The sequence below is a fragment of the Peromyscus maniculatus genome, chromosome 11, assembly GCF_049852395.1.
Source record: "Peromyscus maniculatus bairdii isolate BWxNUB_F1_BW_parent chromosome 11, HU_Pman_BW_mat_3.1, whole genome shotgun sequence".
NCBI lineage: Eukaryota > Metazoa > Chordata > Mammalia > Rodentia > Cricetidae > Peromyscus > Peromyscus maniculatus.
Window position 1 is genome coordinate 100,290,876 of NC_134862.1, and position 15,337 is coordinate 100,306,212.

The 15,337-nt window shown below is 51.1% G+C and overlaps 2 protein-coding genes across 2 annotated transcripts in view; one reads left to right on the plus strand and one right to left on the minus strand.

The window, feature by feature from the left end:
* The first annotated feature begins 844 nt into the window (after positions 1 to 844).
* The window catches only part of Pacc1 (proton activated chloride channel 1), a 45,213-nt gene continuing 30,720 nt past the window's right edge, over positions 845 to 15,337 (plus strand). The window contains exon 1 of the mRNA XM_076548222.1: positions 845 to 1,056. The gene's annotated coding sequence lies outside the window, so the exon portion shown is untranslated. The remainder of the gene's footprint in view (positions 1,057 to 15,337) is intronic.
* Positions 1,879 to 14,743, minus strand: Nenf (neudesin neurotrophic factor). Its single transcript, XM_006972099.4, has 4 exons — positions 14,530 to 14,743; positions 7,589 to 7,649; positions 6,142 to 6,245; positions 1,879 to 2,178 (listed from the first exon to the last, which is right to left on the minus strand). Exons 1-4 carry the CDS (start codon positions 14,701 to 14,703, stop codon positions 2,002 to 2,004), a joined length of 516 nt encoding a protein of 171 aa, XP_006972161.1. The 5' UTR covers positions 14,704 to 14,743; the 3' UTR covers positions 1,879 to 2,001.

A 15,337-nucleotide genomic window follows, 5' to 3' on the forward strand; every position in this document is an offset into this window, starting at 1 on the left:
AGCTAGGGCCACTGAAACAGTTGTGATGAGGTCCTGGGGACCAAAAATGGAGCCCAAGCCATTCCCTGGAGTGAGGTGGGTTTCCCTGATGCCCCTGGGATGCAGGGAGGCTCCACAGGGCATCTGAGAGCCCTGAAGCTGCAGGAGGGGACCCTCCACCAGGAGAGCCAGGCTAGGGCTCCCGCTCAGGCTGGCACCCGCTGCCCATCTGCCCGCCCTCCAAAGCCCAGTCTGTTGACCCACCACTGGGCATGCCCCGAATGCCCTCCGCCTGCCTGTGGCCATACCCCTGCTGGGAAAGGCCTACTGGCCTGGAAGGTGAGGGTGGCTTGCTGCAGAGGGGGACGAATGTGGAGAAAATGCAGCACTCACTGGTGTCGGGGCCAGCTGGGTACAACACGCACCTGCCTCCCCCAGTCCTGAGCCAGCCTTGTGCGGTGGCTACTTTTGCCCTCATTATATACATTAAGAAACCAAAGCTCCAAGAAGCTAACGAGCCTCACCAGAGCTGCAGTGATGAAATCAGGAGTCAAACGCAGGTGTGACTCTGAAACCCACCTCTAAAGACCATGCACATCTGCTACATGCCAAGTGCTGAAGCGCCCAAGACAGCAAGGTACTGTCTCACGAGACCCTAAGGAGGTAACGTGGGAAGGAGCCACAGAGGACTGGACTTGTCCCAAACAACCTATGCCCCTGTGACCTTGGGAGGGGCTTTGTGGTTCCCACGAAGAGTAGAAATGACGCTGGGTGCCTGTCTTCAGATCATGAAAGAAAAAGTCATCCTCAGAAAGGAACGGGGCTCCCAGCCAGCTGCTGGCATCGCCGAACAGAAAGGTGGGTGGAGTCAGGAGGGAGGCTTTGGGCCCGCAGGGATCTATGCCGGTGGAGCAGATTCCCCGCCCATCTGTGCCCTCTGAACTGCCCTTCCTGCGGCCCATGCCGCTGCTCAGACTGGTGGGCTCCATCCTGCCGGGTCTGGTTTGGAATCTCGAAGTGAGAGACTAATACCGGAGAGAGGCCCCTCGGCAGCTGAGGTGGCAGCTGTGAAGGAAGGTAAGGAGCTTGAGGCCGGCAGGGGAAACAGCCCTGGCGGTGCAGGATTGGGGGGACCAGGGGGCGCAGCATTGTCGGAAAATCCCAGCCAGGTTTGGATGCTCTGGCCTTCTGCGGAGATCAGAGCCTAAAGAAAGGCATTCTCGCCGCTGCCAAGCCAAGGTGTGTGGGAGGTCAGTGTTTTCCAGGGCTGTACACTGCTGGGATTGACCTGTATGTCGTCTGTTTGGGGTTGCCATCACTACCAGAGTGTCCCCCACCGAGACAGCTATGCCCGTGGGTTGGTAAAGGGCGTGGAGATAAATCACTCTGGAGTCTGTTTCGGTAGTGATGGGACAATACCCCCAGAGGAGGGATTTCCTCCTGGGACCTGAACGACAGTGTGAGGTGTGGGTGTCAGCGTTCTCTGAATGACCCCTGGCCAGGCTCTGCCATGCTGGACTCCAGGCTCCAGTCTGGCCCTTCCTCATCATCCCTCCAGCGGCCACGGCTTCCATGGCCCTTACCTCCCGGCCTCTTCACAGGCACAAGGACAGCAGGACCAAGCTAGGCACCTCAGCCTGCAAGCTGTGCGAACAAGGGGCAGAGACAGAAGTCTGTTGTAGCAGTGGGGTATTTATTGTTATCCTTACTACACAGTAACGTGGTTGTGGTAGGGAACCCAGGAGCGTAGAAGTGAGTGGAGAAGCGGTGAAGGTCCCTCACAGCCCCACTGCCCGGGTAGCTAGCGATGGACCTGTAATTGCCCCTGGGAGTACCACCCTGTGCAGACAGGGTCACCCAGGCAGGCAGAGCCCCGACCAAAGACATTCCGAAGCAGTCTCCCAGTTCAACATCAGCTTTATTCAAATGCAAGGGACCTGGAGGCTTCCTCAGCTTCTTCCATGGGACATTTAACCCCTGTCCCCCCACCTCACCCTAGAACCAGCCCTTTGCAGCTAGACATCAGAACTCATCCTTTATGTCAAAATGGGGCTGGTCTTCAGGCTTGAAGTCCAGGTTGGGGCTGCCATCCTCATTAAGGATCCTGCGGGCCGTGTAGCCGACAATGGGGTATTTGGCTTTGTACACCTTGCTGAAGACGTCATCCAGGGTCTCCAGCTCCTTGGCTGTGAGACCCGTCTTGGGAAGAAGAAATGGGAGATGGAGGTGAGCAAATTGAATTTGACCACAGAGAGAGGCACTGACCTCTCTCTGCCCCTGCCTTACCCACCCCAAACCTCAAATGCAAGAGAAAAACACGCTTAAAAAAAAAAAAAACCCAAAACTTTTTAGGAGAGCGCAGGAACACAGTCCTTACCACCACAGGTTATATAGTTGAGTTTCTTGTGTTTGGGGAAATTGCAGGGGTCAGCATATCTGAAGTGCAATGGATGAGGCTCACCTTTGTGTTTATGGTGCCCCCCACTTGCCAGAAATATATGGAAAAACCATCTTAGGTCAAATAATGGGCAACTGCTGTGGAATAATCCTTCTGTACACTGTGAAGATGTGTGACTGTCATTGTTAATAAAGACCTGACTGGCCAATAGCTAGGCGGGAAGAGGTTAGGCAGGAGAGCCAAACTGAGAGAATGCTGGGAAGGAGGGCCGAGTTGCCAGCCAGACACTAAGAACGCAGGAGACAAACATGCTGTGATGAGAAAGGTACTGCCACATGGTAGGGTGTAAATGAGAATTGTGGGTTAATTTAAGTTGAAAGAGCTGGTTAGTAACAAGCCTGAGCCATCAGCCGAGCATTTGTAATTAATAGTAAGTCTTCATGTGGTTATTTGGGAAGCCCACGGTCCCAAAGAAAAACTCTGCCTTCAGACAATGGACTTTTAAAGAAACAGCCCTAGGTATACAGAGTATGTGTGCAGAGGGTAAGTGAGGGTGTTTACAGGATGTGAGTGCAGTGTGTGTGTGTGTGTGTGTGTGTGTGTGTGTGTGTGTGTGTGTGTACAGGGGTGAGTACAGCATGTGTGTGCAGGTTGTGAGCAGAGTATGTTCAGGGTATATGAATGCAGGGTATAGGTGCAAAGTGTCTGTACAGAGGTAGAGTGTCAAGTGTGTGTGCAGGGCAAGAATGCAGGGGAGCAATGGCTTCATCAATTTTGCTGGTCAGCTGATAAAGGAATTATTGTCCACAGGATACCCAGTCTTGGATGGGCTGCCCGATAGCCTGTGTCTACCTCTTGATAGTGGTACACATTTCAGTACACTGCTGTGATTTGGATGGAGAGTGTCACTTTATGAAAGGTCCCCATGTTAATTGTTTGGTCTCCAGGGTGGAGTTATTGGGAGGTGATGGAGACTTTAGGGGCAGGGCCTAGAAAGAGGTCCTTACATTGAGAGTATGCCCTCCACAGGAATTGTGGGACATTGGCCACTTCCCCTTTCTCTTCTGCTTCCTGGTCAAGAGGAGTATGGGTTTTCTCTGTCTCATGCTCCAGCCATGAGATCAGGCAGTGATGGACATCAGCCTCCAGATTAACCCCTTTCTCTTTAGATATTGTTTACAAGGCTGGAGAGAGAGAGAGCTCGGTGGTTAAGAGCACCCATTGTAGAGGACCCAAGTATGGTTCCCAACACCCACATCAAAACTGCCTCAGAGTCCAGGGGATCTGGTGCCCTCTTCTGGCCTCTACAGGCACATGCATGTGTGGCACACAAACTGATATGGACACACACATACACAAAAATAAAAATAATTTTTAAGATTATTTATTTCAAATATTTTGTTACAGTAATGGGAGGCTGACTAGATGCTTCCCCTTAATTTCTCTCTGTAATGTTATGGCTTAAGAATTTGACTTATCTCACCAGGCAATAGTGGCACATGAATCTCTGAGTTTGAGGCCAACCTGGTTCAGGGCTACACAGAGAAACCCTGTCTTGAAAACAACAACAACAACAACAACAAAAATAATAATTTAAATTATCTCAATTTATTTATACTTATTTGATGAGTATAATTCAGGTAAATGACAGCCTATTGTAGGGATCACTATTTAAAAAATTAATTTTAGGGCTGGAGCAATGGCTCAGCTCTTCCAGAGGACCTGGGTTCAGTTCCCAGCACCCACATGGCAGCTCACAACTGTCTATATCTACAGTTCCAGGGGATCTGACACCCTCACACAGACAAAACACCAATGCACATAAAAAAATTAAATTAAAAAATTAATTTTGAGATTACATTTATTTTTATGTGTGTGCATGCAGAGGTCAAAGGACAGCTTGCTGGAGTCAGTTCCTAACCTCCAGTTGACTTCTCTCTCCATTCAGGTCCCAAGGATTGAACTCAGGTCATGAAGATTAACAAATAGCATCTTTACCTATTGAGCTACTTTGCCAGCCTCCACTGCCCCCCTCCCTTTTTGGGTGTGTGTGTGCTGTGGGATGGTCTGTATGTCAAATTGCTCTAATTGGTCAATAAATAAGACACTGATTGGCCAGTGGCCAGGCAGGAAATATAGGCGGGACAAGGAGAGAGGAGAATCCTGGGAAGCAGAAGGCTGAGGCAGGGAGACACTGCCAGCCATCGCCATGACAAGCAGCATGTGAAGATGCTGGTAAGCCATGAGCAATGTGGCAAGGTATAGATTTATAGAAATGGATTAATTTAAGATATAAGAACAGTTAGCAAGAAGCCTGCCACAGCCATACAGTTTGTAAGCAATATAAGTCTCTGTGTTTACTTGGTTGAGTCTGAGTGGCTGTGGGACTGGCGGGTGACAGAGATTTGTCCTGACTGTGGGCCAGGCAGGGAAACTCTAGCTACAGGTGTGCATTCAAGACAGAGTTTCACTGTGTAGCACTGGTTGTTCTGGAACTCACTCTGTAGACCAGGCTGGCCTCAAACTCAGAAACCTGCCTGCCTCTGCCTCCCAAGTGCTAGGACTAAAGGCGTGCATCACCAAGCCTTACTATAATCCGCCCCATTTTAAAAAAATGCTGGTTCCAAAAGCCGGGTAGTGGTGACACACGCCTTTAATCCTAGCCCTTGGGAGGCAGAGCCAGGCAGATCTCTGTGAGTTCGAGGCCAGCCTGGTCTACAGAATGAGTTTTAGAACAGCCACCAAACCAACACAGAGAAACCCTGTCTTGAAAAAAACAAAACAAAACAAAAATGCTGTTTCTTTCTGCACAAAGCATGAGCATGGAGGGTGATTCTGTTTCTCCCCAGTCCATCAACTAGGCTATGGCAGCTCCCAAGAGTGGGCTCAGGATGGGGTATGGATGGAGTGCAGACCACAGGGATGTCAAGCTTCTGGGCAGGCTGGGGACAAGTGTTGAGGTCTCCTATGTCGGATGACAAGTCCACCCAGAGCTTGGACTTAAGTCTGTAGACAGTGAGGAGCCATGGGAGGCTCCTAAGTAGGGGTGACCTGAAGCATTTATCTAATTATTCTTTATCAATAAAAAAATCGGGAGTCAGATATCAGGGTAAGAACCTGAAAGATCAGAGAAGCAATGGAAAACCCACCAATGACCTCCTCTCTCTTCCATTCCTCCATCCAAAAGGGCTGAGATCTCAGCCCCGCCTTACTACTTCCTGTCTCCTGTCTGTCCTCGGTCCTTCAAGACCTCTATGGTTAATTTTGGTCAGCTAGTAGCTAGCTCCGCCCTCTGACTTAAAGCAAACTTTATTGTCAGAATGCGATCAAAATACCACCCAACTGTGACCCAGTAAGATAATGCATTTCAAGAAAGTAGTTGGCCACTACACCACAGAGGCTAAGTAACTGCTTATTAAGAAGTTCTGTGGACCAAGGATCTTGCCCAGTGGCAGAGCATTTGCCTGGCCTGTGGGGGGCCTGAGTTCCAATCTACAGAAATAAAAGAACTTTGTTAAACCCAGAGACTTAAAACAAACAAACAAAAAACCAAAGTCATCTTGGCTTAGTGATGTAAATCTTTAATCCCAGCACTTAGGAAGCAGAGTTAGTCTTGTAAGTTTGAGGCCAGCCTGGTCTACATAGAGAGTTCCAGCCCAGACAGGAATACATAGTGAGACCCTGTCTCAAAAAAAAAAAAAAAAAAAGACAGAAAACAGTAACAAAACCCATACATGGAAGCAGACAAATGTTCATCAGCTTACAGTGTCATGAGTGAGGTCTGCAGGATCCAGTGACATCTTGGCCACACCTCTGGTAGAGTCCTTCCCGGTCAAGGCATTATAGGGGGCTCCTCGCCCATAAAACTCTGCAATGGGGTGAGGGAGAGTTTGGGTGTGCATGGAGAGCAGCCAGGAGCTTACACTCAGGGGTTCTCCAGACCCCTCAATCCTCAGAAAGGCTGTAGTTCTGAAGATGAACACAGCAGGGCAGATGGGAGGCCTGAGTCTACATGGTGCTCCGCTAACAGAATGGTGCTCCGCTAACCCAGAATGGTGCTCCACTAACCCAGAATGGTGCTCCGCTAACCCAGAATGGTGCTCCGCTAACCCAGAATGGTGCTCCACTAACCCAGAATGGTGCTCCACTAACCCAGAACATGAGTGAGGCACACCTGCCAACTAAGTGGTGGTTTGCAGAAAACATACAATGTAGTCTCTCTAAAAATGACTAACAATGCAGGTCTGTAATCACAGCTAGGAAGGAGGCTTGCATGTTCAAGGCTAGCCTGCACTTGCCTCAAAGTAAGTATTTTAAAATGAGAAGGGGGGAATGGGGTGTGACTCAGTGGTAGAGTACTTGCCTACTTTTATTATACTTAAAGTATGATAAAGTACGACTTTATCATACATAAAGTCCTGGGTTCAATCGTGTGCGTGCATGCATGCGTGTGTGTGTGTGTGTGTGTGTGTGTGTGTGTGTATAGGGTGTATGTATATGGTATGTTTTATCTCTGTGTATGTATGTATGTATATAGATGTATACAGAAACACAGATTATGTATGTATGTATGTATGCATGTAGATGTATACACAGACAAAAAGAGCCTCTGGTCTCAAATGCCTCAGGAAGCCAAGTCTCCTTACAGGATGTCATGAAAACCCACCTCCTGGGGCTGGAGAGATGGCTCAGTGGTTAAGAGCACTAACTCTTGTACAGGACCCAGGTTCAATTCCCAGCACCCACATGATGGCTCACAACCAACTATAACTCCAGTTCCAGGGGATCCAACGTCCTCTTCTGGCTTCTGTGAGTACTACATGCGCATGGTATACAGACATACACGCAGGCAAAACACCCACACACAGAAAATAAAATTTATAAAAAGACAGGGGAAACTGTTCCATGGTGGTGTCACCATGTTCTGTCACCTTCTACATCAGCAACTCTTAGCTAAGGGGCAATTTTCTGGCTTCAACTAGAATGCTCATTGGGTTTGAACTGGATTCCAGAGCCCTTCAAATGGGAACATGGCGCTGATAGGAAATACTGAGTAGACAGACCTCTTTTGGTAAAACACTGGCAGGAATTAGCTCCATCAGGTCTTTCAGAGGGAAGGGGAGGGCCTTGCCTGACATAGCCCATTGCCTCTTTCCTCCAGGCCCCAGCCTGCTCCGGCCCTGAGTTCCCCAGAAAGAAAGAGTCACTTACCCTTTCCAGAGCTGACATCAAACACCACTCCCTTCACTGCCAAGTAGATGGGCTGATCCTCCTAGAAAGAAGGGAGAGGTGTGAGGAGCAGGGGAGAGGTGTGAGGAGCAGGGGAGAGGCGTGAGGAGCAGGGAGAGGCGTGAGGAGCAGGGAGAAACCTGGCTCTCTAAACAGGCAGTGAGGACTGCTCACCACAAGCTGGGTGGGAATGGTGGTGGGTCGCAAGGCTTGACCCTGGCAGGCTCACCACCTCATAGGCAATGTGGTACCCACTCAGCAGAGCTGGGGAAGTCAGAAAGCACCGTGGAGAGTGTGGCAGTGCCCACTGTAAAACAGTCAGGAGCTGAAGCAGACGGGAGAGCCAGGCAGGAGAGCCAGGCAGGGTGGTGCGCTCCGTAATCTCAGCATTCAGGAAGCGGAGGCAGGAGGATCAGAGGTCCGAGGTTAGTCTCAGCTACTTATCAAATTTGAGGCTAGCCTAGGCTATGTAAGACTCTATCTCAAAAAACAAAACAAATAAAATACAAATCAAAAGAGCACAAAACGCTGGATGAGTTCAGTCAGGGCACTGCCCTGTCACCCAACAGACACATGTGGGTTTAAGCACGCAGTGATCCACTTTTTATTTTGCTTCTATTCTAAAAAAAAGATTTATTTGGGCTTAGAGAGATGGCTCAGTGGATAAGAGAACCTGGGTTTGATTCCCAGCACCTGCATGGCAGCTCACAACCATCTGCATCTCCAATTCCAGGGGATCTGACTTCTGACCTCAGTGGGCACCAGGCACCACAATGGCACATGCGGTGTAGACATCCATGCAGGCTAAACAACTTTTAAAAATCACAGTTGTGTGTGTGTACGTCTATGAGAACATGGACATGTGGGGGGCGGGCTGTGCATACCTGTGCATACACAAAGAGCCCAGAGGTGGGTAATGGATGGCAATGGATCCTCTCTGACATTCCAGCTATTCCTTTGAGGTAGGGTCTCTCCCTGAACCCAAGGCTCCCATTTTCTCGGCTAGGCTGGAAGCCAGCAAGCCCCAGTGACCCCCAGTGACCTTCCTGTCTCCACCCTCTTTGGAGCTGGGGTTATAGGTGTGTGCAGGACCCCCAGCTTATTAAGTGGGTGCTGGGATCTGAACTCTTGTCTTCAGGGTCACACAGCAAAGCTCTCAAAAGCTGAGCCATCTTCCCAGCCCCACGTTTTGCTTCTTATAGGCAACTCTGCTTCCATGTACTGGAAAGTGCCTGTCACTTACACAGGCCCATGGGACCCTGCCTTATGAAGTCTGTGCACCTGGCAGGGACCTCATCTCATGGGTGTCACTGCATACGCTCATAGAGCTGGGGTGCTGCGGGCACTGGCTGTTTCCGGTCTTGGAACCCCGGGGGACAGTGGTTTGAACACCTTCCTATGAACTGCATTCCACTTCCTTGTGATGTCAGTTTGTCCTTCAGAAACACCGAACCGTGTGCCCTGCATTCCTGTTCCTCTAGATCAGTGGTTCTCAACCTGCGGGTCACAATATGATTGATGGCAGTAGCAAAACTGCAGTTATGAAGAGGCAACAACAAAATAATGTTATGGTTGGGGTCACCACACATGAGGAACTGTGTTAAAGGGCCGCAGCATTGGGAAGGTGGAGAACACTGCTCTGGATTAGATAGCTCACTTGATAAGCAGTCAAAGTTGGGGAACAGGTGGTTACAGCTAGAGAAGGTAGCAGACCATCACAGCACTGGCCTGAGAGATGACTGCCCGTTATAGCAGCTGCTTTTCTGTCGCGGTGACATGACATGACCAAGACACCTTGGAAGGAAGGGTTTATTCCTTAAGTAGGTAAGGCTTACGTAAGCCCAGAGGTACTGTAGGGGTGACCAGGCCTGCAGATGTGGCTCAGTTGGTAGATGCTCACCTAGGATGACGAAAGCCCTGGCTTCCACCCCCTGCATAAACTAAGCAGTGGCTCACACCTGTCACCCCCTGTTCTGGAGGTGGAGGCAGGAGGCTTAGAAGCTTCAGGTCATCCCCGGCTCTATAATATGTTCCGGGGCAGACGAGGTTACGTGAGACACTGTGTCAAGAAAAAAGGTGTAACTATAGTACCTGGGAGGCCAGCCTGGGCTACTCAGCGGGCCTGTCTCAACACCCGCCCCTCTCCCACATGTGTTTAACTGCAGTGTTTGTCCAGCTTCCCGTCCGTCGCTTCTTTGCTTTTCTTATTGCCTACACTCTTCATTTCTTCCCCGTAAGACATTTATGTCCTTATTAAACTACATGCTGAGGGCGCCGTGCTAAGAGGAGATTACAGGAAGGGCAGATAGGTGTGCGTGGCACCTTTTTAGGAGCATTGTGACACAGCCATGTGACATCAACCTCCGAACACCAGGTGTGTGAGGAGGAGTCTCTCCTGGAGACCGGTTTGCTCCCTTCACAAGGCACTGGGGTTCAGACTGTCGGGGAACAGTGGCTGAGAGGGGAGACCGTGGGTGGGGGCCTTGGTTGGGTGGATAGAATGACCAGAGACACCCACTGCCTTCTCCGCCTGGGTAGGTGCCACATTTGGGGACCCACAGCTAGATGTGGGTCCATATCAACTGACGTCTGGGAGTAGCCGTCTATGTTCCAGGAGTCCAGCTCAGCAGGGTGGGGCAGTGGACAAGCCTGAAATGTTTAGTTGTTCTTGCAGAGTGTCCGCTGCTGTTAACCCTCCTCTAAGTCGGTGCTTTGCTTCCATTTCCATCTAACAGTTTTAAGGCAAGTTTTATAAGATCCTCTTTTGCTCTATTTCTCAGTTGTTTCTTCTTTCTTCTTGGTTTGATTTGGCTCTACATGCAGTAAAGACCATTTTCTGTGGCCTTTAACTCCAGCCTGGGTAACAACCACCCTCTGGGTAAACGGCAACATGGACAGTTGTACTGTTAAGCCCCCCCCCCCACTGCCCTCTGCACTTGTTCAATGACACCTTCCTTCCTGTAAACCTGGACCACTTTGACAATTCACTGACCTCTGTGGTGTCCTCGTACAGCCTGACCTTTGCCATCCTTTCAGAGGTAACCTTCCTCCCATGGTGGAAAGGGACACTGGAATGCCTTTTCCAGTTCTTGCTTTGGTCAGAAGTCACAAAGGGATTGAACATCATTTTGGCAGCTGCCACTCAAGAGAGATGACCGCAAACCGGAAAAGCCTAATCTAAGTTTTAAGAGCTGTAAACTCAAGAAGAATCAGACAACAAAAACTGGTTTTCCTAATGGAAATGTATATCAAATGTAATTCCAGTTAGGTGTGAGTGTGCATATCCCAGCATTCAAGAGGCAAAGGCAGGTGGATGAGTTTGAGGCCAGCCTGGTCTACACAGTGAGTTCCTGGCCAGCCAGGGTAGGCTGGCTAGTTTTATGTCAACTTGACATAAGCTAAAGACATTTTGGAAGAGGAAGCGTCAATTGAAATATATCTACCTAAGACTGGCCTATAGGCTGACTTGTGGTTCATTTTCTTGATGATTGATTGGGAGGGCCCAGCTCACTGTGGGCGGTGCCACCCCTGGACTGGTGGTCCTGGGTGCTATAAGAAGGCAGGCTGAGCAAGCTGTGAGGAGCAAGCCCTTAAGCAACACCCCTCCATGGCTTCTGCTTCAGTTCCTGCCCCCAGCCAGGTTCCTGCTCTGCTTGAGTTCCTGCCCTGACCTCCTTCAGTGGATGGAGTATGACCTGGAAGTGTAAGATGAAATAAACCCTTTCCTCCCAAGCTGCCTTTGGTCATGGTTATTATGTTGCACCACAGTAACAGAAACCCTAAGATACAGGGCCAAATAGTGAGACCTTGTCTCAAAAACCAGAACAATGAAAATGCAATTCCAAAATTGCTCAGAGTTTGAAGCTAAAACTGGAAGGAGTCTGGAAGATTCTCACGCTCTCTTATGGGTGAGGCTGTTAGCTGTGCATATGTGCATGGGTCTGTGTGTGCGCATGCGCACAAGTGTGAGCTTTGAGACACGGCCTGCTATATAACCTAGGCTGGCCTTGAACTCAGTTCTCCTGACTGTCTCCTGAGAGTTGGGATTCCAGGCTTGCCCCACCACACCCTGCTGAGTAAGGCTGTCTGGATCCAAGGAGGTTAAACGATACAGCGTGACTGGGGGAGGCAGGACCACATATGGAGCTTTGGAACACAAGGTTCTTCCTGCCCATCTTGCTGCCCACCAGAGGGCATCCTTAGCCCAGAGACATATACATGACAGGAGGGTACGGGAGCTTTCGATGTCCTTCACCTGGGACATGCGCCTTAGCATCTGGCCTTTCTGCCTGTCTCTGGCCAGGCAGAGGTCAGTGGCAAGTGCCTCAGTAGCTCCAATGCAGGGGCCATGGAAGCACTGGGCAGAGAGGAAGTTAAGTGAGTGTGGGTACAGCTGGCAGGCAGGCTTGGTCATTGGCCAGAGCACCTGCACCTCACCATCCTCTGGGCCCAGGCCAGGGCTGAGCCAGACCAGCTTCTCAGCACCCCTTTTTGGAAAAGAGGGAATCTGCTATGGGTGGGTTTTTTTTGTTTTTTTTTTTTTCAGAGAAAACACTGCCCTCCTGTGGTCTGAGGCCATGTTCTTCTAACTGCAGGCAGCACCCATGACCTGTCTGTGGGTCATAGAACAGGGATTTATCAACAGACTACTAGGGATAGGAGAAAGTAACAGAAAGTAGATGAAAACTGAAGTGTCTGGGCTTGAGGTTTCCTTCAGTGTTCTCAATTAACTTTCACACAAGCTAAGGAGGCTAGCGGCAGTTGACACTGGCTAAGGATTGCCATGCCGAGTCTCATTCCAGCGTCACAAAATGCCTGTGTAGAGGAGGAACTCGCTGTAACCACGTGACGAGTCTTACACATCCACTCAGAAGTGCTACCAACCAAAGTTTATCAGTTCTCAGCCAGGTGTGGTAGAGAAGTCATCACAGATAATCTGGGTGGGTGTGACCTTCGCCAACTCACTGAAAGGCCATGAGGTTCCCTGAGGAAAAAGGAACTCCACCAGGGCAGGCATGGTGATGCCTTGCCATGCCTGCCTTAAGATCTCTATGAATTCCTCGGCCACCATGGTCTACATAGTGAGTCCAGGACAGCCAGAACTACATAGTGAGACCCCCGTCTTGACAACCCCTTCCAGGAAGGAAGGAAGGGAGGGAGGGAGGGAGGGAGGGAGGGAGGGAGGGAGGAAGGAAGGAAGGAAGGAAGGAAGGAAGGAAGGAAGGAAGGAAGGAAGGAAGGAAGGAAGGAAGGAAATCCATCTGCTGGAGAACTCCAGCCTCCTTCCTGGTCCAGCCTGCCTAGCTGGCCAGCCCCAGCATCTGCAAACTGCTGTAGTAGAAATATCCCCCCCCCCCCTGATGCCAACACCATACAATTGAAAATACGGCAGCTGTGAGGCTCAGTGACTTGGCCCAAATCACACGGCACAGCAGGAACGCAAGCTCACGTACCATTCAAAGGTTTAAGCTTTAGAGTGACCAAATAATGCATCACACAAACCACGATGCTATTGGGGGTGGGGGTGGCTATTGGTAATTCCCCCTGGACCCAAAGCGTAGACCAGAGCCATTTCCAGCACATCACAGCTCTGCTAACTCTACCCAGGGCACTCCTCTGCCTCTGCCCCCAACAACTCCTCCCCTGGCTCCTCAAGTTTTGGGCTCGCCACCCTTAAGTCTCAGTCCATAGTGTAATTAATATAAAAACCAGGGTCTCTCTCAGTCCTTGTCCTGCAGTCTCCAGATGCCTTTCCTCAAGAGCCTGTCTGCCCACCGGAAACCCCAGATTCTTCTGCAGCTGCTCTGGACGGTCCGTGTGTAGTGCTCCACATAAACCACACTGCACTCACGGTGCAGAGTGCGACACCCCCATCAGTTACGGGGGAACGGACACCTTGCTAGACAGCAGGCCTGCTCTGCTCAGGGTTCTCTGCACACATCTGCACCAAGAGCTCCCTCCTCCGGGGCCTTAAAACCATTCAAATGCCCCCACCCACCTACCCCACCCTCCCTCCCAATCATGTTCCTATCCCTGTGTCCTCCTGGACCCACGGGTCTAAACCAGTGCCAGTGGTTCTTAATCTTCCTAATGCTGTGACCCTTTAATACAGTTCCTCATGTTGTGGTGACTCCCCAACCATAAAATTATTTTTGTTGCTACTTCATAACTGTAATTTTGTTATGAATCGTAATGTAAATATCTGTGTTTTCAGATGGTCTTAGGGGATCTCTGTGAAAAGGGTCATTTGATCCAAAGGGGTCGTGACCCACAGGTTGGGAACCTATGGCCTAAACTCATAAGGTGTTTAGGAGTGGCCCTTGCATATTTGGTCAGTGTAAGGCCGGCTAATGGAGGCGAGGCTAGGAGCACAGGACAGAGAGATTCAGCAAATCCACACGGGTCCTTCCTTCCCTCCTGTACACTGAGTGCTTAGGTTCCCCTCAGGAAAGGCCGGGGGTGGGGGGGGGACGACTCATTCCTGGAAAGCACTGCAATGCCTTGAACTAATTCTCCCAAACTAGACCCAGCTTCCTCCCCACCTAAAGCAGCCGCCCATGTAGGAGAGCGTTGTTTCCCGCTCTGCATTCATGCCCACCGGCCTAGACACTAAGTAGGGTCTGATGGGTGGGCTTCAGAAGGCCTGGGACACCGGGGCAGGAAAAGGAAGGGCTGATCATCTGGGCCCGCCCCAGTCCCGCTAGCCCCGGGAGCGCGCTCTTGCTGGCCCCTGCACAAACCCTAGGCCGTGTGGTCCCAGCCGTGCTCACACTGAAATCCAGAAGGGTCTGAGGTCTGCACTCAAACCCACAGCGACAAGGCGGGGCGAGGGAAGCGCAGGGTAGGGCATGAGGGCCTTGCGTGGGTCCCCTGCCACCAGCTAGGGCCTGGGGACGGCAGCCGGCCCAGGCAGCGCCGCCTACCTCCTCGCCGCCGTAGCGGGCCAGCTCCTCCTCCGTGAAGAGCCGCACCGGGGGCCCGCGCTGTGCGGGGCGCGGCGTCTGCCCAGAGCGGGCTGTGGGCACCTGGGTCAGAGCCAGCACCAGGGCAAGCGCCGCCAGCGGCCGCAGCCGCCACCCGGGCGCCGGGCGCGCCATGGACCGCAAGGAGCGGGCGGGAGGACCGTGGGGCGGAGCACCGTCGGCACCTAGGGAGGGGCGCTGCCAGACAGGACCCAGCCTTATAATCGGCTTCTCTCTCTGATATAAGTCCTACTATGTAGCCTGTAATGTTCTGAACTGGAGATGATCCTCCTGCCTTAGCCTCCAGAAAACTGGATTACAGGCCGTGGCACCAGGCCCAACTGACTTCCTAACTTTTTCTTCCTTCCTTCCTTCCTTCCTTCCTTCCTTCCTTCCTTCCTTCCTTCCTTCCTTCCTTCCTTCCTTCCTTCCTTCCTTCCTTCCTTCCTTCCTTTCTTTCCTCTCTCTCTCTCCCTCCCCGCACCCGCCTCCAGGTTTTCACTCGGTAGTTTATGTATGTACAAGGCTGACCTTACAGGGATCCTCCTAGCCTGGTTCTTTTATGGGATTGTGTTGCAACTAACATGATTGTGGCCTTGAAGAGGCCCTTCAGGCCAAACACAACTTGACAACATCTCCGCCCTCCAGCATTCTGTTGACGGCCCCAGCTCCTTCACCTTCTGCAGGCCTGTGAGTCAGGACCCTCTTGAAATCAAAAGCTCCTTCCTGCAATTTCTACTGACCACACCTAGCGGCCCAATTCCCAGAG

Bases quoted from the DNA above. Each gene is read 5' to 3' on its own strand.
- Nenf (XM_006972099.4), bottom strand. From the start codon at position 14,703: ATGGCGCGCCCGGCGCCCGGGTGGCGGCTGCGGCCGCTGGCGGCGCTT. The intron at 7,650-14,529 runs GTAGGCGGCGCT...CCTTCTTTCTAG, and splicing joins CCCGCTACGGCGGCGAGGAG to GAGGATCAGCCCATCTACTT. The intron at 2,179-6,141 runs GTAAGCTGATGA...CTTCTTCCCAAG, and splicing joins CAGACCTCACTCATGACACT to ACGGGTCTCACAGCCAAGGA.